Raw genomic sequence first — 25,424 nt, 5'->3', positions numbered from 1 at the left:
AGCGGGGGGCGCTGCAGTGGACACTGAAAGCCTCCAGGGAGCAGCTGGCTTCCTGCTCAAGGTCCCAGCCTCCCCACACTCTGTTTCTCACACGAATACTGCAGGGATTGTTCTAGAATGCCAGTGTGGTTATGCCACTGCCCTGCTTAGAACACTTGCACAGCTCCCTGCTGCCTTCAGGACAAAATCCAGACCCCAGAGTGACACTGAGGGAAGGCCCTTCTGACATCCAAGACCGCTTGCCCTGCATTCTCCGTACTCCTGCATCTCTGTACTCCTCAGCTGGACTGAATTAGCTGCCGCCCTCCAGCCTCATGCCGTCTCGCCCCTGCACAGGTGACCCTGCCCTCTGGAGGGCCATCCCTTCCTCAGCACTTGGTTGACGTGCACCCATCTTCAGCCTCCTTGCAAAGCCCTTTCCTCTTCCCCGCACAGTGCTACACCGTTCCCCCTGCCATGGGTGCTGTCCCCTGCCTTTTGCTGGCTTGCCTCTGTGGCTGTGGCCCCTTGGACGGGAACTGGGGTCAGTCAGTTCTATCCTCCAGTGACTCGGAGGGCACTCGAGAAATGTTCATTGAATGAAAAAAAAATGGATTCATGAATAAACAGTTGTCATGTCTCTTCCTTGTGCACACTTTTTCTGAGATGGTGAGTTCACGTCTTCCATGAGACTCACTCATTTATGGTAGATGACAGTGAAAGCTTTCATTTGCCCCACCCGTCCCAGCACGGAGAAGCTGCTCTCACCACCGGCCCACTCCTGCTTCATTCAGCGTCATGGGACTCCATGTAAGAGTCATTTCTAGATTTCAAAACCCACCAGCCTCAGCAGCCTCATCTCTAAACACGCAGCCCTTTCTACCTCTCCATCCTAATTAACCAAATATCCACAACACCATACACCACACAGTGACAGCTCTTATCTACTTGGGGCCATGGTCATCCACCAAGAACAGAAGCACTGTCAGGAACTAATGTGGACAGCCCTGGAGAAAACACAGTTTAATGCAGCAGCAGCATTCATGCTTGCAATTTTCTGGCAGCCTTTTCACGCTGGCAGGGAGGAGAGATGTAAAATAACTATGACCTTTACGTGTCAAATGGCCACTTCTGTGGAAGAGAAGGGCAAGCTCTCCGACAAGTGAGACAGCCCTTCTCAGAGATGCTTTCTGAATTCACTTGGATTTATTGCTTGGGTTTCCCTCTTAATATCCTTTCTATATAGTCCACCATGTCATATGCAAGAGGCTCACACAGTCAACAGCACCAATTTATACAAAAGGTCTCCCATTCCTTCAGGCCAATTTGGACCTATTAAAAGTGGTTATATAAATGCTTAGGGAAAGCCGATGAGTGTCTAACAAGCATGTTCTTTCTTCCTTTCTTCAGCAAAATATAGGATTGAATTTTATATAAAGTCCATCAGTAGTGGCTGCTGTGGGCACACTGGGCCAAAGGTGTGGAGTTGGGGAGAGCTGCACTTTGAAGGATTACGATTTCTTTTTTAAAACTAGGAATATGAGGAATATGATGCCTGTAATCCCAGCACTTTGGGAGGCTGAGGCAGGCAGATCACTTGAGCTCAGGAGTTTAAGACCAGCCTGGCCAACATGGTAAAACCCTGTCTCTACTAAAAATACTAAAAATAAAAAAAAATTTTTAAAAAGCCTAGTTATACGAGAATCTTTTCTAAAACTATGTTTGTACTATGGTAAAACATATGTATTATAAGATTATAAGATTAAATTTACCATTTAAAAACTTTAAAATGTACAGTACAGTGCATTAAGCTCATTCACAATGTTATGTAACTGGTCATCTCCAGAACTTTTGTGAAGAATTATTTTTTTGAAACAACGTATGATTTTATCTTTAAATAAAATGTTGCCAGCAAATAAAACTTTTTACTCCCAAAAGTACATAAAGAATTTTACACAGCAGATAATAGTTATCCCTACCATACTGCAAATTCCTATTATTCCTGCGTAAACAGTAAATGTAAGTAAGATACTCAGTCTGCTAAGTTCCAGAATAGCATGAGAAGGAGACGCTTTGTTTTATTTTGTTTCAAGAGACATGGCAGGAAAATTAACACCAACCTTCAAGGAAGGGCTAAGGAAGCTGGCCTCTGGAAGGAGCCCGGCCACACTGCAGAGGAGGGGAGGGTCTAGCTTGTCATTTGCTTCCCTGTCTCCTTCCTTGCAGTCCTCGCCCGCTTCCAGGACCCTCATGCAAGCTCACCTGGTCACTTTCGATGACGGCGCGTGCCCACTCGTGGGCCTTGTACAGCTCATGCCGGCGGTCTGGTTTCTCCTGGAACCGAGGCTCCTTTTTGGCAGGGTCATCATCCCCAAAACAGGGAGACTGTGTTTTGGGGACAAGCTTTACGTCATCAACGAAGATGAAAGGCTTGAATATGGACCTGGAAAGAAAGGAGAGGCACTTCAGCCAGGCAGAGGTTGGGGCCCGGGGACACCCAGAGACTGTCCTTTTATTCAGCGAACGTTTCCCAAGCCATCTTATGGTGGGTGGTGGGTGGTCACAGTGGGTGATAGGTGGGTGGGTGCCAAGAGACACACAACTGCATGTTTTAGTAGCTATTTTAGCAAAACTAGCAGCCATTTACAAGCTGCAAATTCCTCTATTTACAGTAAAGAGACATCAAAACAGACTTTCTTTGTTTTGAACCATTTGAGAGGACTCTTTTAGCAATAAAAAGTGAGGCGAACAGCAGTGTTCTGAGAAAGGGTGCAAAGGAGCCATCTAGCTGAGCGGAGAGAAGTTTGCCTTCTTTCTCTACCGTGGTCTGAGAAGCAGCCTCCAGGAAAGAAAGGGCCTTTTGCTTTGGGTTTGTTTTTAGTTTTTTTCTGAAGTTCTACCTTACTGAAAAATCTTTGGACTATCTCTGACAGACCCAAGGAGGGGATAGAGTAAGAAAGACGGCAAAAGAGACCCTGGAAGGTGCATGTCACACAGAAGTCTGGTTGTGTGAGGGAGCCGGCACAGGGCACAGCGTAAATAATGCCCCCCTGCTCTCTTTGATTCAGTTCTCTCAGCAGCATGGATGTTACGTTCGGGAAAATGGCTGTGCGCATGCCTGCATATGTGTGTGCTTGTGCATGTCTAGGACACATCACCACACACACACACACACGCATACACACACACACAACAGTCACACATATAAACTGCTGTGGCCTGGGATCCCAGGCCAGGCCAACAGGGTAAGGGCCAACCACAGCCAACTGTAACACTGGGGAGGCAGCCTTATCCTCCCCTCCCCACACCCAGAGGAAACACTGCTGGATCAGAGGGCTGCTCCTGGCAGGCATGGGCACCTCTGGGTCCCAAGGATGGCCTGTTTTTAGCCATACTATGAGGAAGCACCTGCAATCACAGTAGGAGAGAAGGAACTCCCCACATGTGCCCCATGTGTATACGTCAGATTTGTCAGATTTGGACTTGTCTCCTCTCAACAGGTACACTGTGGCCAACCCTGGGTACCTCAAGTGGGTTAGAGGTGAGCTAGGATGTTGATTCCCTCAGCCCTGGGGCATCTGGGGCTTGAGGAAGCCAGGGAAGGCTTGCCAGTGTGCCACAGAGGTATTAATATTTTAAGGTATGGGCTGGGTACAGTGGCTCATGCCTATAATCCCAGCACTTTGGGAGGCCGAGGTAGGTGAATCACATGAGGTCAGGAGTTCGAGACCAGCTTGACCAGCATGGTAAAACCCCCTTCCTACTAAAAATACAGAAAAAGTAGCTGGATGTGGTGGCGTGCTCCTGTAATCCCAGCTACTCAGGAGGCTGAGGTGGGAGAATTGCTGGAACCCAGGAGGCAGAGGTTGCAGTAAGCAGAGATCATACCTTGCACTCCAGCCTGAGTGACAGAGGGAAACTTCATCTCAAAAACAAACAAAAAAAACAAAAATTCAGGTATGCCATGACCCAAAAAGGACTGGAAGCCAATAACCCTTGCTACTCAATTTCGTCCTTGGACTTGCAACATCAGTATCAGCTGCAGAACCTCAGGCCCCACCCTGTCCTGCTGAATCAGAATCTGCATGTTTAATAAGATCCCTGGGGATTCATAACATATCCAAGTCTGAAAAGCACTACTACAGACACAGCAGTAATGAAAAACACCCTCTTAGGTTAGCTTCCTGATGTTTCCATGCGACAGGAGGCTCAAATGAGAAAAGAAAAACACTGATCACAATATGCAAAATTGGAGGCCAGGCGAATTTAATTTGAGTATTAAAAGCAGTGAGACCTTCATACCCCAGGCTGGTGAACTGAGTGGTACTAGTTGAGGACTCGTGTCAGGTACTCTGCTGTTCTCTACAGGTGATGCAAATATAACTGGAGACAGGGCCCATCCCAATCTACTAGGAAGCACGAGGCATGCCAGGCTGCACTCACCTGATCAAAATCAAGCCTGGCCAAAAACCTTCCCTCCCCAACCAGCATCAAAGGAAGTCCCCCTGCAAAGACATAGGGGAGCTACCCTTGTATCAAAGGAATACACACTTCCACTTCCTACAGCCCCTTAAAAATAGATGATTGCTTTACCCCTCTATTGAGTGTTGAATGAATGGCTGTTAAATATGAAAAAGGAATTATTGCAAAACCTAAAACTGTTTAAACCAATTTTGACTACATGAAGTTGAATTCTCTAATTGGTGAGTCAGTTGATTCTGCAAAAGGGCTGCAGACGGAGGGCTCACTGAAAGAGGGCAATAGAGCAGTGGGGAGGAGGAGGGCCAGGAGAGCTCGTGCCTAGCCATCCACAACCGGCTGCCTCCGGGATACCTCTGGGCTCTGACAGAACGACTGGCTCACATCCTACCCTTCAGGGCCAGACAGCACTCGGGGTTTCCTGGGAAGTCAGTGCACATCACATCAGCAGCATCAGCCTCCTTGGCTGGCACTCAGAGACCCTTCAGTGGCAGACAGTCCCAGGGCTCCCGCCCAGCAGCCCAGAGTCAGCTCGGTTCACATCTCAGCTCCAGGGCTGTGCACTGGGCAGCACTGGGCAGAGCCAAGACTCCCACCTGGGCTGCTAGGCTTCACGGTGGGACTGGTGCAGGCTCAACACCTGGCAGCCAAGGGAACTGTGACTGCATCCTCCGGCAGAGGCCGCTGAGCAGGTCCCATGCAATGCTACTTCATTCAATCCCCACGTCACTCCAAACCCAAATGGGAGTGGTATCTTCACCAGGAAACCTCCCATTTCGCTCCTAAAACCTCAGTGCTTCCCTTACTGCACATCTCAGGATTTTTCTGACACAGGATCCCTTGGGAGAGCCATGCCAAGAGGAAAGAGGACAGCCTGGCAGCACTGCTGGGCCAAGCTACCTCCTGCAGAGCGGGGCAGGGAACAGGGCTGGGACTTGGAATGGGGGTGTGAGTCCCTGCTCTGCCTCTGACTCACTGTGGGCCCATCGTTTTCCCTGTGTAGCTCTCATCTAACTACAGTGATCTCAACAGTCCCTTCCAGCTTCTACAGCTAGTTTATTTCTATTTCTATGTCATGAAGCTTGTAAACTTATGATGCCAGCTTCAGTAAGCTCACGCTAAGCACAGTCAGGGTCTTCTGTATCCAGTACAGGATAACTGCATAGTAAAAACTCAGAATGTTCTATGTGATGTGACTTTAAACCCACCCCAAGCTCACTGGAATGTAGAGGTTAATCAGTGAGGGTGTCTGTTGGCTTTTCTAAGAGAACAGACACTGTAAATTTGTCCCTCTCATCTATCCATTTTAGTTTTAAAAGAATACATAATAAATATGAGGAGATTCCCAAAATATTCTAAGGCAGTCAAAGCTCTCCAAAGATGTTTTCAAAGTTTAGTATACTCAACTAATAAAAAATAGAAGCCTAAATGTATTGAGGTGGTAAAAAGAAGCTTTTTTGAGACTGAATAAATTATATAAATAATAATGTTATCTGAAAAATAATTACATAAAATATTAACAAAAATTATTGCTGATAATTGCAATAATATTAATTAATGTTTGCTTAAACCAGGATGTAGAAATTATCTATAATTGAGGCTTCATCATTTGTGTCTATGTACCCAGAAGAGGGGGCTGGGGGTGACTCAGTGGTTCCCAAATGTTTTGATTTCTTGCCAATCCTTATGGAAAATCACATTTAGAATTCCAAATAGATAAGGAGATACTCTGACATTTTCCCACAGGTGAGCCACAGATGGTAGCTTCTTAAATGCTACTTGAATGAATATAAGCCCATTAACAGATACACTCAACTGTCTCCACCACATAAAATTAGCAGACACACTCAACTGTGTCCAGCCCACCTGACCAGGACGGGGCCCACTTATGTGCAAGGGGTGCCCCAGAGTGTCCCGTGGATGGCTTGGACGTGAAACACAGCTTAAAAGGCTACAGAAAGCTGATTCTGCCTCTATCCTCAGGGCTGACTCTCAGACCGACCTTCAGAAAAGTTACCAAACCCTGGGTTGGGAATTTGCCCCATCACTCAGCCTTCTGTGGTGTGGTGCAACAGGAATACAAGATGATGGGCCCAAAAGGACAAAGTGCTTCCAACGGCAAGGCACAGCCCAGCAGCCAGTTCGTGAGGAGGTTCAAAGCTGGCTGAGCTACTTTAAAGGGCCCTTGTGAGGGACAGCTAAACCAATGAGACCATGAGCAACACTAAAGGAAGCCTCCCTCCAGCCTTCAGCTCCCACAGAAACAAATCTAAAGGCTGAGGCACACAGTTCCATGACACGATGCACAGCGTGGGCATCCAAGGTCCGTCGCAGAGATCTGCAGAATTTTAGCCTTGAGTGACAATTTGAGGCACGGCCAAGAAACATACTCCACTGGACACACCGCTGCCTCATCTGTCCATTTTTCCCTCTAAGGCCCTGTGAGGGATGCAGCATGCCAATGCAAAAAACTGTTTTCCAATCATTTGTTTTCTCATTTTGGAAGAACAGCAACATTGTCATGAAAATCTCTAACATTTTATAGCACAGCATAATTCTCAAAGCATCTGCGTTCAATTCTCATAGTACTCTTATTCATTCATTCGTCCATTCATTCATTCAGCAAATATGTGTTGAGGCCTGGCCGAGTGCCAGATACCATTCTAGGTACTAGGTATACAGTAGTGAACAAGGCAGGGCAAACATTTCTGTCTCATTTTACATATGAGATGACTGAGGCTCACAGAAGCTAAGTGCTTTGTCCAAAATCACATTCCTCATAAGTGGCAGATCTAGAAGTAAATTCAGATCTAAATGCAAGGTCAGTTTTCCCCACTACCTCTCACTCTTACATTCTTCTGTTAGGTTTTTCATACACCTCGTACTACTGCAGAAAAATAAATATTTCTTGTACTTTAGGATTTAGAATTTAATATCCGTGGCTAGCCAACAGTGCTGTCCTCAAACATGGCTGTGCTTTTGCTGAAGATGCAGAAACTCTCCAAGCAACAAACCAGGCTGATCCTATGACCTGGAGTTCCTGGCAAATCTACTGAGGAGAGTTAGGCACAGGAAGAACAATACAAAGGCCCCTGTTCAAAGGAAGCTGCTCAACTTGGACCGATCAGAAATAAACCTGCAATACTAAGTTTCTCTCAAAGATGCAGGTACCCCTCAGAGAGGTTCATCTATGTTTCATTCCAGCTTTATTCTGAGCCACTTTAACTATAGAGTCAAAGTCACACCTGGCTCCCATAAACACGTACACCATCTATGTGCCCACAAAAATTAAAACAAAAAAGAAAACTCTTTAAAGTTACATCTGGCTGAGAGCAAAACTAATCCATGAAGGGAATTTCCATTTTAAAGGGAAAGAGAACCAGCACTGGACAGCCTTAAGGATGGTGAGCTGGATCCAGCGGCTCTAGGAGGTTTTGAAAAGTCAAATGTGTAGGGCAGAGAGAGGAGGGGACTGGTGTTGGAAGAATTCAGAATGAAATTGGAGGCATGGGCACCATGTTACCTAGAGCCCTCAGCTCTGTGTCTAACTATGCACGCTCTGCTCCACGTGGCTCCAGAGGCTACATGAGTCATGCTGACCAAGGCTTATAATGTTCACTCCAGTAACAAAAAGCTATTTCTGGCATTTGAATTATCTAGATGGTAATGTCTTGACCAAGCCAATTTAGCCTCTCAAGATTAGTACACTGGCCCAGCACTTTGGGAGGCCGAGGTGGGCGGATCACCTGAGGTCAGGAGTTCGAGACCAGCCTGGCCATCTTGGTGAAACCCCAACTCTACTAAAAATAAAAAATTAGTGGGGAGTGTTGGCATGCACCTGTAGTCCCAGCTTCTTGGGAGGCTGAAGCAGGAGAATCGCTTGAACCCGGAAGGTGGAGGTTGCAGTGAGCCAAGATCCAGCCACTGCACTCCAGCCTGGGCACAGAGTGAGACTCCATCTCAAAAAAATAAAAAATAAAAAGATTAGTACACTGGGAGGAGAAGAGCAGGAAACAAAGAAAACACACACACATGCAGGAAGGTGGGTGGAGGGGAATGTCTCTGGTATCTCCCCAGCACTCTGCCGCTAGTTAAAGTAGGTCAGACACCCTATTTTCCTATAACTTCTTCTACGTTCTCTCCCTGTTCTGGTTTACCCATCCCATATCTTGAGTATTTTATTTATTTATTCATTTATTTATTTTATTTATTTATTTATTTTTTTGAGACAGAGTCTCACTCTGTCACCCAGCCTGGAGTGCAGTGGCACAATCTCAGCCCACTGCAACTTTTGCCTCCCAGCTTCAAGTGATTCCCCTGCGTCAGCCTCCAGAGTAGCTGGGAGTACAGATGCACACCACCACAACCAGCTAATTTTTGTGTCTTTTCTAGCAGATACTGGGTTTTTCCATGTTGGCCAGGCTGGTCTTGGAACTCCTGACCTCAAGCGATCCATCCACGTTGGCCTCCCAAAGTGCTAGGATTTTAGGCGTGAGCTGCCACACCTGGACTATATTTTGAGTATTTATTTGTGTATTTTTCTGGATGTGGGGGCCTCTTAGTGGTTTACTGGCCTAACAACTATATCTCTGAAAAAAATAAGCCCAGATTTATAGCATTTGCCAATTTCTGTAGTGTAAATACCCCCATTGTGGTCCCTTTCAAGCTGCCAATGACATCACCAAATGTGGAGTTGGAAGAGAGGCTCTCTTTACAATCCATGGCTCGAGCACACTGTAAGACTCCGAATTTTACACTGTCTCACAATGCTAAGGTACCTCTCTATTCCTCGCCTCTCCAAGTCTTCACATCTATGAACTTTTAACAAGTGTTGGCTTCTTAGGAAACGGTTTCCAAAGGTCAGAACCAGGACACTAAAGCCAATCAGTGTCACTCTCTGAATGACTGTGGCACACACTGACTCTGCAGAATGTTGATGCAATCTGCCTTCTCAATACAATTAAGTGAAGAACTTTTGTATCTCCCTCAAGCATTCTAACTCCGACTTTAGCATCTCCTTCCACCTCTCAACCTTACATGGTACCTAGCACATGGTAGGAGGGAGGGAGGGAGGGAGGAAGGGGAAAAGAGGATGTGAACACAAGTTATTTCAAGGATAAGATCCATAATTAATACAGTGAGCAAAGGACGGAGAAGTGTCCAGTCAGGCAGAACAACAGTAAGATCAAGTCCTTCGGTTTTAACATTGACTGGGAGGGATAAAGACTAAAGTGCTGTTCTTTGATCATGATCTTTTCCAAGTCCGTAGCTATGAAACAATTTCTAATATTTTAGCATTAACAGAAGCCAAAATCTCCCTAATTTTCTTGCCTAAAAACCTAAGAAAAGGTAACTATGTTTCCTGCTGACAAAATACAATACATCGAGCATGCCCAATTACAGAGAAACACTGAAATGCTGAATAGGAAGACTAACAACCTATGACAGTTGTACAGTCACAGTAGGAAACGCAGCTCGTTTAACCATAGAAGATAACAATGAATGTCTTCTGGAAGGGTCTTAATATTCTGTAATACAAGGTCTTTTCAATTAATTTAACCATGAATAATTTTCTTTTAAAAGCACTTAAAATTTTTCATTTTAACTATCAGAAGGCTATTTCTCAGCCATTTTTATAACTGGATTAGGCCGTGTCCTTCAGCCTAGGAAGTGGAGTTCCTTTACATTGGTGTCCTGGCCTCACAAGGCCCCAGCTCCTGAGCACACTTAGAGCCTGTATCTGAGACACCAGGGACAACAGGAGTTGGTTCAGTTCAACCCACTCTTTGAACAGCTCCTATGTCCTAAAAAGCCATGCCCAAATACTTTCGCAGAGCATTCCAGACACTTGAAAATAGAACTCTAAATGTCCATATGTACCCCTGACAGCCAGCAGAGTCCTCACAAGGGGCTACTGAGCCACCAGCATTAGGGGAGTAAGCTAGGTCACAGTCCAAGAGGAGGGAGGCCCAGACACAAGGGGAAGATGGAGCCCCAAATCCAGTGGGCCAAAAAGTGGGTGGAAGGTAGGGCCATGGAACCAGGGCTTCAGAACTGGGAGATAAATCAAGGGAACAGCAACTAGACTCAAACAGGAGGAGCATCCTGAGAGGCTGTCAGGAGTGGTGTAGAGAAGCTGACGCTCACTGTTATGAGAGGTACTGAGCTTGTTTTGCAGAGGGGCTGGGGGTAGAGGAGCAATGGACACCTGATGACCAGCATCATCTATAGGAGGATGTACGGCTCTAACCTGTGGTCATGCGGTTTCGTGACCCTCTGCCTTTGCGTGTGCTGTCCTCTCCACCCGGAGTGTTGTTCCTGCTTTTTACCTAACGAACCCCCAATCTTCCCACGATGCCAGTGCTCAAGAGCTCCTTCCTCTGTGAGGTTTTCCCCTTCATCATCTCATTTGTGCCACCTCTTTCCTTGCACACACTTCATCCATGGTATACAATAAATACAATATTTGGTACACAGTAGGTGCTTAGTGTTTGTAGAATGAATGAGTGAATGAAAAACTAAGAATAGCTAATACAGAGTTCTACAGTCAGGTCTTGTTAGGAAGATCTACTGAGGTTGGGCGCAGTGGCTCATGTCTGTAATCCCAGCACTTTGGGGAGGCCAAGGTGGGTGGATCACAAGGTCAGGAGTTCGAGACCAGCCTGGCCAAGATGGTGAAACCCCATTATCTACTAAAAATATAAAAATTAGCCAAGTGTGGTGGCACGGCACCTGTAATCCCAGCTATTTGGGAGGCTGAGGCAGAGAATTGATTAAACCGGGAAGGCGGAAGTTGCAGTGAGCTGAGATCATACCACGGCACTCCAGCCTGGGCGACAGAGTGAGACTCTGTCTCAAAAAAAAAAAAAGAAAAATCAAAAAGAAAAGAAAGATCTATTGATATTGGCAGTAGTTTAAAAACTGAGGTCAAAGGGTCACAATAGGTTCTTCATTTTTCCCCTGAGTCATCTAAGAATCAGTCCTTAGCTAGATGCAATCATTGTCTTATATCCCTGAAAGGAGAATAAATATTTTCAGCTGCAAAAGGAATGAAATTTAATACCAGCAAATACCCAGGAAGCAGATTCAAAGGTTTAAGAGCTGACATTCAGACACTGATAATGATGTTCAGCCAACGGAACACCCAAAAAAACACCAGAGAATCTACTGGAATGGGCAGCCTTATAGAGCCTTCCAGGCCGAGGATCAGGCTTACCTGACAGATTCCTAGGTCCACCTCAAAGATTCTGATACAATAGGTTTGAGTCAAGGAACCTGTATTTTTCGAAAACTCCTCCAAGTGATTCTAGCAATGAACAGATTTAGAAACCACTGGATGGCTGGTTCTAAGCTACTAATGATGTGATTCCTGATATATGTGACAGAATGTAACTGGGGAGAGGGGCTGCTGTCTGTCTGGGAGATCAGAGATCATCTTCATAAATAGTCATTAAATCTACTATGTACCGACTTGGGTTATTTCATTTAATCCTCCCAACAAGCGAATAAAGGTAGGGGCTGGTATTATCCCCATTGTACAAATAAAGAAATTGTAGTTTAGAGAGGTGAAATCACTTATTCAACTACTATATGACAGAGGTCGGATTCTAAATCCTGGCAGGTCATTCTAGAGGCTGTGTTCTCCATCCCTGTGTAATGTTGCCTCTTTGCTGAAGTATGTGGGCAGAAAGCAAACCCCTAAAACACTATCTTCAAGAAGGGACCAGTACACTTGAAGTTGCTTCAATCTGTATTACCTCTGAACCGTTTTATTCTCTAACTCACAGGAACTGGTTGTTTGGATAAATCATGGGCATTCCCGTGTTTCTCTGTCTCGCTCTGTTTTGTTCTTCTCTGAATCACTCATGTACCACACAATGCTTGGCCCATGACATGTATTCAGTAAATATTTGATATTAGGTTGGTGCAAAAGTAATGGATGGTAAGGACCACAATTACTTTTGCACCAACCTAATCAATTTAAAAGAACTACTGGATTCCCTGATTGTCATAAATACTATGTGACTAAAACCAAGGAATTTATTTAATCAAAGCCTTGATGCTACACTGCCCACACAGGCTGACTGAAAACATGCGTTTGCTGTCCAAGGGGAGGACATGGTCAGGCACTTAACGACGCACTTGCTGAATGAGCTTTCAAGGCAAGCACACATGTTCTGCCTACAAGACCATGCCTCAGACAAACCTGGAGGGATCGGGGGTCCCAGTGAAGTAGTGAATGCATGGAGAGCTCCTATTCTGCGGCAGGACAGACACTCCACTGGCCGTGGTGAGAAAAGACTCGGAGTCTATGCACACTCCACTGGCTTTGTCCCGTAAGGTGTTCATCATAGTCTGCACTGTGATGCTTTCTGCAAAAACACAGAAGAGAGACAGATGGAAAGAGCAGATAGAACCCAAAACTATGGCAGGCCACTAACTAAAATCTGTTCCTTCGTTCTCTTTTTAGTAATGAAAACTCTGAAGTTATATCTTGGAATGTAACTACCAAACTACAGATTCTATTTTCCCACTTCCCTCATGACTATGTGTGACCATGTGATAAATGTTGATTAATAGGAGGTAAGCAGAAACCGTGTGTGCAACTCCTCATCACACCTATAAAAAAGGTATATTTGCCTTTTGTTTTTCTTTTCTCCCTTCCTGTCAACTAGGAGATGCCAACAAGCGGACCACAAATGGAATTCCTGTGTTGAGTCACCGTAACCAGCCCTGGAATGGCCATATACACCTGAACTATAATATGGGAGAGAAATAACCTACTATTTTCTTTAAGACACATTAATTTGGGGTGTCTTTATTACAGCATTTAGCTGTACCTCAATCAGTACAACAACTCTATAGATATCCACTAGAAAGTATGTGCAATCTACCCACAGGCCACCAAGCTCACTCCTATAAACTCTTCCTGGTCAGAGTCAATACTCTATTTGGAGAATGTCCTCTCTGTGGTGGGAAATATATGCACAGAGAGGCATTTAGAATAATCATAGCCATTAGGACTGTTGGCTGTGACCACAGATAAATGGATAAACAAATCCTTGATTACATGAGATCCCATTTCTACATCTTCCCCCGGGTTATAATTTGTTAAAATACTATTTCAATCTGTGTTCACCACGATGGAACTGAAGCATCACATGGGGAGAAGGTTTGTTAGCACATTTACACCCTCTTCATAAAGCTCCATTTACATGTCATACCTAGAAATATTAACAACAAATTGTTGATTGCTTCAGTTGTCCAGTGTTCAGATTTCCTCATTGTCTCATAAATGAGCCTATTGATTTGAATCGGAATCAGTCAGAATTGGAAACATCTCTGCCTCTTGTTTTTTCCCCTTGCATCTTTTCTTTTTCTTTTTTTGAGATGAAGTCTTGCCCTGTCACCCATGCTGGAGTGCAATGGTGTGGTCTCAGCTCACTACAACCTCCACCTCCGCCTCCTGGGTTCATGTGATTCTCCCAGCTCAGCCTCCCCAGTAGCTGGGACTATAGGCATGTACCACCACGCTCAGCTAATTTTTGTATTTTTTGGTAGAGATGGGGTTTGACCATGTTGGCCAGGCTGCTCTAGAACTGCTGACCTCAAGTGATCCACCCTCCACAGCCTCCCAAAATGCTGGGATTGCAGGTGTGAGCCACCGTGGCCACTAAGCTTGCATCTTAATTGTCAGAGTCATCTTTCCTGCAGCTTCTCACAGTGTAAGCTTTGCGGATGGCATCCTCATGGCATTATTACATTAAATAACGTATGTGTTCTTCTGTCCTCTGTATTCCTGTAAATTAGCAGCTAGACCTAAAGGCTTTATCAGATTTAGAGTTGATGTTTTAGCAACACTATTTAATATCTTTCATCAAGTTAGTTTTTTTAAATTAAAAAAATTCACATTTTTTTTAAAGCTTCCATTTAAAAGTGAGTATTTTCTTACCTTCCTACCCAGAATATATTACATAAGTACTATAGCAAAAGTCCTAGTGTTCGTCTAGATTAACAGTCAGGAAACATTTTCCTTCCTTTTTGTTTTTTTAAAGAGACAGGGTCTCCCTCTGTCACCCAGGCTGGAGTGCAGTGGTACAATCATAGCTCACTGCAATCATAGGAGCCCTGAACTCCTGGGCTTAAGAAATCTTCCCACCTCAGCCCCCTGAATAGGTGGAACTATAGGTGCACATCACCACATCTGCCTAATTCTTTTATTTCTTTAGAGAGATGAGGTCTTGCTAAGTTACCCAGGCTGATCTTGAACTGAACTCCTAGCCTCAGATCCCAAAGTGCGGTGACTACAGACATGCACCTGACCTGACAGTAAATATTTTAGGTTTATAGGCCATACAATTTCTGTTGAAACTTTACTGTTGCACCTGCTCAACTCTGCCATTTTAGTGAGAAAGCAGCCCCAAACAATACATAAATAAATGGGTGTGGCTACGTTCCAATAAAATTTTATTTTTAAAACAGGCAGCTACCAACAGATCATAGTTTGCTGCCCCTATTCTAAATGATCCAAAACTTTGACTTATAAAATACATACATCACCAACATATATAGAATGACCGTTGTGGGCTTTTTGGAAGGATTTCCACATAGGCACAAAAGTAAGGAGGTGTCTAGTCACCACATATACCTAAATATGGATTCTGATTAACTTAATAACTAGGAGTTGGGTATAGTGGCTCAAGCCTGTAATCCCAGTACTTTGGGAGGCCAAGGTGGGCAAATCTCTTAAGCCCAGGAGTTCCAGACCAGCCTGGGCAACAAAATGAGACCCTGACTCTACCAAAAAAAAAATTAGCCAGACATGGTGGCACATGCTTGTAGTCCTAGCTACTGGGACGACAGCCGGGTGGTGGGGTGCGGGCGCGGGGCAGCTGAGGGAGGATCACTTGAGTTCAGGAGGTGGAGGCTGCAATGAGCCGAGACTGTGCCAACACACTTCAGCCTAGGCAACAGAGTGAGACCCTGTCTCAAAAATTAAAAAAAAAATAAGTTAGTAACTAGCTGGCAGACAGACCGGCAATAATTCAACTCAGCAAGTGTCCATGGAACAAAAAACTATGCAGGCATCACAAGGGGACCCTAAGATGAGTAAAAGACAACACCTCTGCCCTCAAGGCCCAGCAGGCTGATGGGGCAGGGGAAGATGAGTCATACATATAACTACAAGGTATAAGGAAGGCTGCAATAAGTATTATGAAGGACATCACAATGACATCAGAGATGAAAGGGAATAACATGGGTAGGAGCAGGAAACCTCCAGGGATGAGGAGCAGCATGTAAAAAAAATGCAAGTTGTTTTCTTGCCTACACATCAGGGACTTTTAGCACAAGTTGGTCTTTACATACAAGGACTATTCTGTATTCCTCTTTGTTCACCCTTCTAAGTTCAGACAAGTTCTCAGAAACGGCTGCAAGAGAACGGGTATGAGAAGGAGAATTGTGAGGGAGAGACTAACTCACCTTCTTGTTTCTCTAAGCTGTCCTTGCCGGCGCAGCAGCCTAGATGATCCTCACCTGGAGAAAAGACTTCGGAAAAATTGAACTCGTCCTCTCCTGTCCACCAACCTCGGCTCTGAGCGTAACTCCTGAGTTCCGGATGCTCTGCGTCCATCTTAGTGGTGAGCGAAAGCCGATTGCAAATGCACCTCACTCCCTCTGCAGAGAGTGCAAAACTCTATTAGTTAAAAAGATACTTGTAGAGACTTGCTCAAGAAATGGAAATGTATAGGGAATCCTTTCTCTGAAACACTGACTTTAACTACAGGGAGGAATCAATTTAATTTCTGAGGAGAGAAACAGACAAGCCTTGAGTCTCTTTCTAGGAGACCTCCAAAAACGTTTGACCAGTCTTGACCGGGCATTATCACATTTTAAATGAGCAACAGTCACCTTACCCATCTTAAAAGCATAATCAAAATGAAATATGTGAGGCTCTTTATTTTGACTACATAAGCCCCAAGCATTCATTACTTACACACAAAAAAAAGGGACAGGTGCTTTGAAAGAGGTACTGAGTTAACAAGACTTAGGAAATCTATGAGAGAGTCCTCTAAAGCAATGCTCTATCACATCTACAGAAAGCCCCCTCCCCGGTCTGATTTCTTTTCACCTGGAAAAACACTTTACACCCCCACTCCTTGCCCAAATATATATGGTTTAAAAAAAAATACAAATTGAATACTTGATTCAACATTTTTTTCAGGTATCAACATTTAGAAAAGCATAGCGGCAATGATAATGAATCATTTTAAAATAATGGAATATATTCATGAATATACGTATGTGTGGGTATGTGTGTGAGTGTGTGAGATAGAGAGAGAGAGAGTGTGTGTGTGTGTGTGTGTGTGTGTGTGTGTGTGTGTGTGTTTGAAAAATTTATGGGAGGCTGGGCGCAGTGGCTCATGCCTGTAATCCCAGCACTCTGGGAGGCCGAGGTGGGCGAATCACCTGAGGTCAGGAGTTCGAGACCAGCCTGACCAACATGGAGAAATCCTGTCTTTACCAAAAATACAAAAAATTAGCCAGATCTGGTGGTGCATGTCTGTAATCCCAGCTACTCGGAAGGCTGAGGCAGAAGAATCACTTGAACCTGGGAGGCAGAGGTTGCAGTGAGCCAAGGCCCCATCATTGCACTCCAGACTGGGTGACAAGAATGAAACTCTGCCTCAAAAAAAAAAAAAAAAGAAAAATCTATGGGAAATTTTTTCTTATAAAAATAGAAGAACTAAATACATCTAGAATCAGAAATGTCTGCATTCTGAGTACATTCGATATTGATGAATGAGGGCTTCGACCAGAAACTCTTCTACCAGCTGGCAGGCTTGCTATATCTTCTTCAAAGACTGAGCTGCAAATGCACACAGGACAACTCAGCCTTCCAGCTTTAAGATGCTGTCTAGAGCACAAACACTAGGAAGTTATCAGCACTAGCTTAAAAGGGCCATTCCTACTTGCTGCTTCCAGGGAGCATGCTGATCTTCCAAATTCTTGTAGAATGAAGTGAGAGAAATAATCTAAACTACAAGCTACAGGAAAGCCATCACTGCCTGAAAACCAGCTCCTAGAAGCGGGAACAGTGCTGGACTGAGTTCTTTCAGTACGTTTTGCTTCACCAGTTTTCACTTCCAAAATAAGCATTCCTGGCTGGTGGGCATTGGCCCTTTGTCATTTATCTTTTCAGAGAGCACCATAAAAGTACAATTATAAACAATTAAAAATAAAAACCAGTTTTGGCCTAAACAAGTGATTTTGGCATCATTCATACAATGATATTAAAAAAATACTCTTGTAAGCCACTCTATGGATATTAGTTTCCAAGAGGACAGATTTATAGTAGACATTTGCTTTCAAGAATGTTAGCATTTGGAAGATGGAGTGCATTAAATCTTATGCAATCCATCACATGGCTGCTGGGATCAGACGACACAAAATCAGTGAGTCCAAGAAATGGCTGGGGTTCCTTTTTATGTAAATATTTAGTGAAAGGCAGCATTCATTTTGTGTAGATAATTTTTTAAGCTACATCTTGAAGAGACACTCAGCTTTTGAAATTCAGTCATAGATCAAAAAGTGTTAGGTTCAACTTAAAAGCAATATGACTGTTTTGAAGCATGGATTACTAGCCCTCTTGATGGAACCATTCAATAATAAGACTTCATCTTAGGAGGGCTTTATATAAAGGAGTTTAAGCTCCTGCATTGCAGGAGAGTTGGAGACCTGGTGGGCTGCACTGGCTGCCTTAGTTCTAGAAATACTGGAAGAGCTGGGCAAGCAGGCACATGCCCTGGCAGGTGGGCACATGCTGGGCATATGAGGCGGAGAAACTCTCCATGATTACTAATAGACACCACTAGACCATTCTGCACCCTAGGAAGAAGCAACCCCCGCCTCCAGACAAATACAGCCTTCATACAGCTTGGCCAGGAAGCCACAGTCTAGATTTCACTGCCTCACTGGGGCAATTTTGTATAGAGTACAACGTACCTATCATCCAGAGAAGCCCTGATCACTGGACTAACTTTGTCCATAGAAAACGGGCTTGATTTCCATCTACTCTCGTAGATCTTCTGCTTCTAACTCAGGTCAAATTTGGTTCAATTTACCCCTAAGATAGGGATAGTAAACAAGTTTCATCCCCAACATCATTTTGGATTACTTGGAAGAGATGTCCTGGTAAGTTTAGTTAAGAAAAATACATAGGCCAAGAATAGGTTCAACAAAAGAAAAGTGTCGTGATCTACTCCTCCGCCATTAGAACAAAAGGGAAAAATGACAGTGCACACGCCTGCCATGTGTTCACCACCCAGTCCCAAGGAGCTGCCCAGGCCAGTTCCCTCTTAGAACTACTTGCCCTTTAACCCATTCTGGGATCTCATCCTGTCCAGAGAACGAGGATGTTGAGGCGGGGATACAAGACTACCACTCCCACCCCTAACACTTCCTTCCTCAGGGCTGTGTTAGAAGCAAGAGGCTGCAGGGGCCACAGAGCAGCAATTTTATGAGCACTAAATCCTTCTAGGTGGATCTACTAGTCCTCTGCTCTTCTGGGAACACTGTGTCACTGTGAGAGAAATGAACTTCACTCACAGAAATGCCAGAGTGGCATACACTGGTGCTCAGCTCCTATTTTAGAGGAACATGCCAAACACAAAGATCTCCAGGGTTGGGGGTGATGAGGGGCTACTGTACAGTGAAGAAATTTGTTGGCCTATTACACAAGAACAGTCACCATTCTTGTGGCCAATTAATAGAGTTATGGTTTAAGTCATGGAATTCCTGGTAGTCAAAATCAGCCTCTTCCCAGAAAGCAAACAGAAAATACAAAATGTTAGGAGAGCGCTTCACCCCAGATTCAGGAGACTCCAGGTTCTCTTCTTGGAGGGGCCCAGAAATGAGAGGCATGTCAAAGCATGACAGTCCCACACAGAGAGGACCTGCAGTGGCAGCGTCTTGCCTCCAGGTCTGACGCTGTACGTGCAGGCCACCCCACCTCTGTGGCCTTCCCTGTCCTCAGAACTCTCCACCATCCGCACCCGCTCACCTGTGACTTTCTCGGCAGCCCAGTACTTCCCTATGGTCTCAAGCACCCAGGCTTCATCACGATCCACAATCAGATATGCACTTTGGAAGCTGTGGCAGGAGTTTGCATCTTCATAGTAATTCCCACCTTGTCCATGCTCTTCCAACAAGGAGACAATGACATCTAAGGCTTCTTTAGCTGTTTCCGCTCTTTCTAAACCAAGCCTGCAGGAAGGAAACCAGAAGCATACTTCAGTCATTTCATACCACAGGATTGTTACCAGAGTAACAAAAGATTGGGCAAGGCTGAGTTATGAAGCATGCCAACATATATAAACATGTTAAGTATGCGACCAATAAGCAAACTGATTAACTGTACTGTTAATCTCACATGTTTGGTTAAAAAAAAAAAAACATATGGGTGGCCAGGTGCAGTGGCTCATGCCTATAATCCTAGCACTTTGGGAGTGGCAGGAGGATCGCTTGAGCTCAGTAGTTCAAGACCAGCCTGGGCAACATAACAAGACCTCTTCCTCAAAAAAACTTTTTTTAATTAGCCAGGCATGCTGGCACACACTGGCAGTCTCAGCTACTTGGAAGACTGAGTCAGTAAGATCGCCTAAGCCTAGCAGGTTGAGGCTGCAATAAGCTGTGATCATGGCACTGCACTCCAGTTTGGGCAACAGAGTGAGGCCCTGAAAAAAAGAAAGAAAGAAACAATGAATGAATGAATGAAAGAGGCAGGGGGAAGGGAGGGAGGGAGAGTGAGAGAAAGAGAAAAAGAGAAAGAAAGAGAAAGAAGAAAGAAAGAGAAAAAGAGAGAAAGAGACAAAGAAAGAAAGAGAAGAAAGGAAGGAGGGAGGGAGGGAGGGCAGAAGGAAGGAGGGAAAGAGGGAGGGAAGGAAGGAAGGAAGGAAAGAAGGGAGGGAGGAAAGAAGGAAGGAAGAAAGGAAGGAAGAAAAAATCCTAGGGATGTATTCTGTCTTTGGTCATTTCCCTTCCACACAGAAGAGTCAGGAACCCAGTGGCTTCTTTCTCTTCGAAGGCACCTGTCTTCCTCTCTTCTGACTGTCTCCCACAGAGCTGGCCGGCTCAGCTCTAGCCCTTATAAAACCACCTCTCTGTGGCATGTACTCCCTCCTGACTAACCTGAGCAAAAGGAAATCAAGGCCCAATCTGGCCTTGATCTCTATTATTCCACACCAGGTATTTTGCTTGCTTATTAGAAGTATTCAAATGCCAGACATTATCCTCTGTCCAGAGAGAACACTGTCCTCTGTCTCTGTCTCAGAGATCTTATTAGGAATGGGCAGCTGGTTGGGACATAATCAGCCTTTTTCTACATATTTCTCCTCCTACCTATCAACCTACCTCTATTGGTATAGCTTACAGCTTCGTTTATCAAAAGAATATGCATTACGTTTGAAGTGAGACACCCATCTCCCCCTAGCCTTTCCAATTAATAAATCCTTTAAAGGCACTGATATGGTTTGGCTGTGTCCTCATCCAAATCTCAGCATCTCCCAGAATGCTCACATGTGGGAGGGACCCAAAAGGAGGTAACTGAATCATGGGGGCAGATCTTTCCCATGCTATTCTCGTGATAGTGAATAAGCCCCACAAAAACTGATGGGTTTATCAGGGGTTCCCGCTTTTGCTTCTTCCTCATTTTCTCTTGCACAGTACTGCCCTCTGTGTGACCTTGGGTAGGTTATATATTTTCAACTTCGGTTTTATGTCATCTATAAAATGAATGCCCATGTCATTGCTGTAAGAACAGGTTTATGAGGTAACATCCATGAAAATACACAGTGCTAGTGCTTGGGACCAGGAAAGTGGTCAGTCAATTTCGGAAGGTAGAACACTGTGGCAGAGAAACTTATGACTCAGAGATAAATGGACCCAGCTTCTAGTTCTGGCTCTGCTACTCACTGGCATTATGATCTTAAGTCGTGCAAGATTTCCAAACCTTGAGTTTTCTCATCTGCAGAGTGAAAACAATACTACCTACCTCTCTGGCTACTGTGAAAGAGGACAACACATGCAATGTACTTAGGAAGTGTCCATTTATTCATCTGTTCATTCAAATTGTAATTCAAGTGGCAGGAACACAGGCGTCTTAGAACAGGGGCAATGGCACTACTACAATGGTGGTACAAGCCAGTTCTTGGTGAATTTTCAATATGAGAAGTAATAACTATTTGAATTTATCCAATTTGATGCTTCCTGAAGGGATATTTCACAGTGCTGCCAGGGAGAAGAAAAGATAATACAACTAATCTTTAGGCTTATTCTTGTAACAGGCTTATTTTTATAGTCAAATGATTACATGACAATTCATTTGACATTTCTCATTTTAAGCTGATATAGGAAGATTTGGTTACAAGGCAGTGATTTACAAAGCTGAACCCTAAAACTTTAGGAGAATGAGAAAAGAATAAACCCATTAGAAGATTAAATTCAGCTGACTTTTCCTTTGGTCAATGTCACCTCCAAAGAGAAGGAACAGAAGCAGGCACTCATCTTATCTTGAGGATCCGGAACAAACAAAGGTGCTGTGAGTGCCTCTTGGAACCTCAAGCTGTGCACACTCAAAGGCCTCCTTCCTCCTTTCCACAGGTCCCTGGTGGCTGCCTGATCACAGTGTCTCATACAGACATTCCAGGCAGAATCCGGTTCCCAGGGCGTTTGCAGGGCCCCATCTTGGCCGTGCAAACATGTGCTAGGATCATGTGAATATCTAACCTAGCCAGGTGTAACAGCGCCGTCTTTGGAGCTTGTGACTTCTGTTTTTTGCTTTCCAGTGCACTCTCCTGATGTTCTTTCTGCCTGTTTCCATTCCACACTGAGGCTCTGGCATTTGCACTTGCCATCCCATGCTGATGTCCAATGGCAGAGTCTACAGCAGGACCTTAGCACTATCCACAGACCCAATTCTGATTTCACTCTCCTATCCCTTGTGCCAGGACCGTGGGTCAGAGATATCCCTTTGTCTCACCTGATCACTCCCACCTAGTCTTCCTACCATGAGACAAGGACAGGACCAACTGCTCCATAGTACAAGGGCCGTGAATAACACCAGGGTTACACCCTCACCCTCTGCAACTGAGAAATGCAGATGAATCCCGTGTCACTGGGTGCAGAAAAGATGCCAGAGAGACCTGGGGCAGCAAAAGTCACCTGACATTCTGAGGCCTATTTTAAAGCCATTCCCAGCAGTCTCACCTCCTACATGGGGCAGATTCATATGATATTCCAGAAGAGGGCAGTGCTCTTCTGGCCCCATGCCTAATTAATTTCACATTGGCTGCTACTACTCCACATGGGCAGGACTGGGACAGGGAAAGGGAAGAAACTCAATGGCCCAAGATTACAGTCCCACTCTAACACCTATCTTCTGTTCAGTTCAAATCCTTCCAAAGTGTGTGCTTTGTCCAGCTTGCTCTGGGTCTGGGAATTAGATGCTCCTGAATTCAATTCCTACTTTTGTGGGAAAATCTTTCCTTGGGAGCCCATGACCTTCTCACAGGTATGTCAAGCTCACCTTGCCCATTCCTGAAAAGTTAACACATCTCACTTAGAAAGATGAGTCACACCAGTACTTCCCCTGCTTAAAGCCCCTTTGTTTAGAAGCTCTGCTTATCTTTTCAACATCTGTGCCTCTATGGATTAGGGGATCCCTGTCCCTTTCTATCCCAAATCAGGTAAAACTAGATTTGCCATGGATATATAATCATTGCCTTGGGAAAAGTAATAAAAATAGGCAACACTGCCCCCTTAGAGGGATGGGCCTGGTATTCTTACAGGACTTAGGTGCAAATAATCTTCCCTTCTCCCCACAATCAAGCAGTCTGCAAGGCCCTTCTGGGGTCAGGACCTTTTGGAAATTAGAAGTTCCCAGTCTTCAGCCAGAGGGCTAGAAGCAGGAAAGTAATGCTGTGAAGTGAATGTCTACCCCTGGTTTCCCCAAAAATTCATATGTTAAGCCTCATCCCCAGTGTGATGGTATGGTAGGTGGGGCCTGTTGAAGGTGACGAGGTCATGGGGAGGGGAGGCACCATGATGGGATTAGTGCCCTTTAAAGAAGAAACACCACAACGTGTCCTCTTTCTCCATTCTCCTTAAAGCATGTATTACAATAGTGTTCAGGAAATAGTAACTCTGATTACACAAGTTCTTTCCTCCTACAAACAGTGACTGAGCCTCCTTTTAAGTCACCTGTGAGACCTCACATTCACCAACAACCTAGAGACAAATTACGGACCTTTCCAAATTTTCACACTGGCCTTTTGTCAAGGACTTTTGTGATTTTTTAACATGCTGAAGGTCTGATGGAATGTGTCCAGAATTATGAGATGTTCTGGAATATTGGAATTGACTAGGTTTTAGTGTCACTGTTAAACACAAATGGGAGTAGCAAAAGTCAGTGTGCAGGAAAAAAAAGAATAAAGTAGTTATGCAAAGGGAAGAAGAGGCATGAAACTGCAAGAATGCGGCGATCTGCTGGAGCCAGCTGCTACCAGCTTGGAGAGCAGATGGTTAAGTTTCAGGGATCTTGAGCCAGTTGTGAAACTGTTGGTAGCTTTAAACCCATCATGATGGGAGTATTTACACCATGGAAATTGAAAAAGGACTCAAACAGGGTTGCCCCTTCCCTCCACCAGGTTGGTTATTAAACATTTACCAGCATACCACTGACTAATGGGTTCCAAACACTTCTTAGCTCTCATCCATGTTAAGGCCCAGAAGCATTATCTTGTCTGACAGACCTTAGATTATAAGTGGCACCCTCATATCTAGAAAATAAATAAATTTCCCTTTCTTTCCTTCCTTTTTTTTTTTTTTTTTTTTTTTTGAGACAGGGTCTTGTTCTGTGACCCAGGCTGGAGTGCAGTGTGGCATGATCTCAGCTCACTGCAACCTCCACCACCTGGGTTTAAGCAATTTTCCCACCTCAGCCTCCAATGTAGCTGGGACCACAGGCACGGGCCACCATACCTGGTTAATTTTGTATATTTTGTAGATACAGGGTTTTACCATGTTGCCCAGGCTGGTCTTGAACTCCTGGGCTCAAGCGATCCTCCTGCCTTGGCCTCCCTGAGTGCTGGGATTACAGGGCATAAGCCACCAAGCCAGGCCCTTTTTTTCCTTCTTTCAGACAGGGTCTTGATCTGTTGCCTAGGCTGCAGTGCAATAGTGCAATCATGGTTCACTGTAGCCCCAACCTCTTGGACTCAACCAATCCTCCTGCCTCTGCCTCTCAAGTAGTTGGGACTACAGGCATGCACCAATGCACCCAGCTACATTTTGCATTTGTTTTGTAGAAACAGGCTTTTGCCATGTTGCCCAGGCTGGTCTTGAACTCCTGGGCTCAAGTGATCCTCCTAAAATGCTGGTGATGGCAGCGGTAGTCCGTCTGGAGGACCCACTGTGAAGATGCCAGCTCCAACGAGGAGGCAGGGCCTGTGCTGCATGCTCTGTGAGGCTGGTGGGAGCCCTGCCCCTACCAAGTTGGCAGGGTAGGAGCCCTGTGCTTCCAGGTGCAGCTGCAGCTGCCAAGCCATGGCTCTGGACCTGGGCATCCTTGCTCTCTCAGGAGCCCAAATGCAGTTCCTGGCATTTCCAAGTTTCCAAGCACCACCATGATCCGTGGTGACTGCAGTGGAAGCCATTTGCAGTGTGTCTGGTCCAGCTACAGCCTCGTACAAAGCTAGTACCTGCGCTGGCACCTGCAGCTTCCCATCCCGCCACAGCTGGCACACCTGGCTATGTACAGTGGATGGACCCCATGCTTGCTCACACACCCCTTGCCCCTCTGCACCTGGCTTGCCCTTGGCAGGCATGGGATCCAGGCCGGTAGCATGAGCTGAGTACAGCCTGCAGGGCCAAGTGGTGGAACAAGCCCAGCTGCCTGACCAAAACTCAGG

General features: G+C 45.1%; 1 protein-coding gene across 1 annotated transcript in view; it reads right to left on the bottom strand.

Annotated features, from left to right (window-relative positions):
* SCRN1 (secernin 1) overlaps positions 1 to 25,424 on the bottom strand; it is a 66,443-nt gene that overhangs the window by 4,034 nt on the left and 36,985 nt on the right. The window contains exons 4-7 of the mRNA XM_012447765.2: positions 19,520 to 19,722; positions 15,940 to 16,134; positions 12,665 to 12,830; positions 2,242 to 2,422 (exon numbers count right to left, since the gene is read on the bottom strand). Coding sequence (XP_012303188.2) covers positions 2,242 to 2,422; positions 12,665 to 12,830; positions 15,940 to 16,134; positions 19,520 to 19,722 — 745 coding nt within the window. The remainder of the gene's footprint in view (positions 1 to 2,241; positions 2,423 to 12,664; positions 12,831 to 15,939; positions 16,135 to 19,519; positions 19,723 to 25,424) is intronic.

The sequence above is a fragment of the Aotus nancymaae genome, unplaced genomic scaffold (assembly GCF_030222135.1).
Source record: "Aotus nancymaae isolate 86718 unplaced genomic scaffold, 86718_ANA_hifiasm-v0.15.2.pri h1tg000025l, whole genome shotgun sequence".
Taxonomy (NCBI): Eukaryota; Metazoa; Chordata; class Mammalia; order Primates; family Aotidae; genus Aotus; species Aotus nancymaae.
The sequence above is the reverse complement of the archived record's forward strand: the minus strand, read 5'-3'. Positions and strand labels throughout refer to the sequence as shown.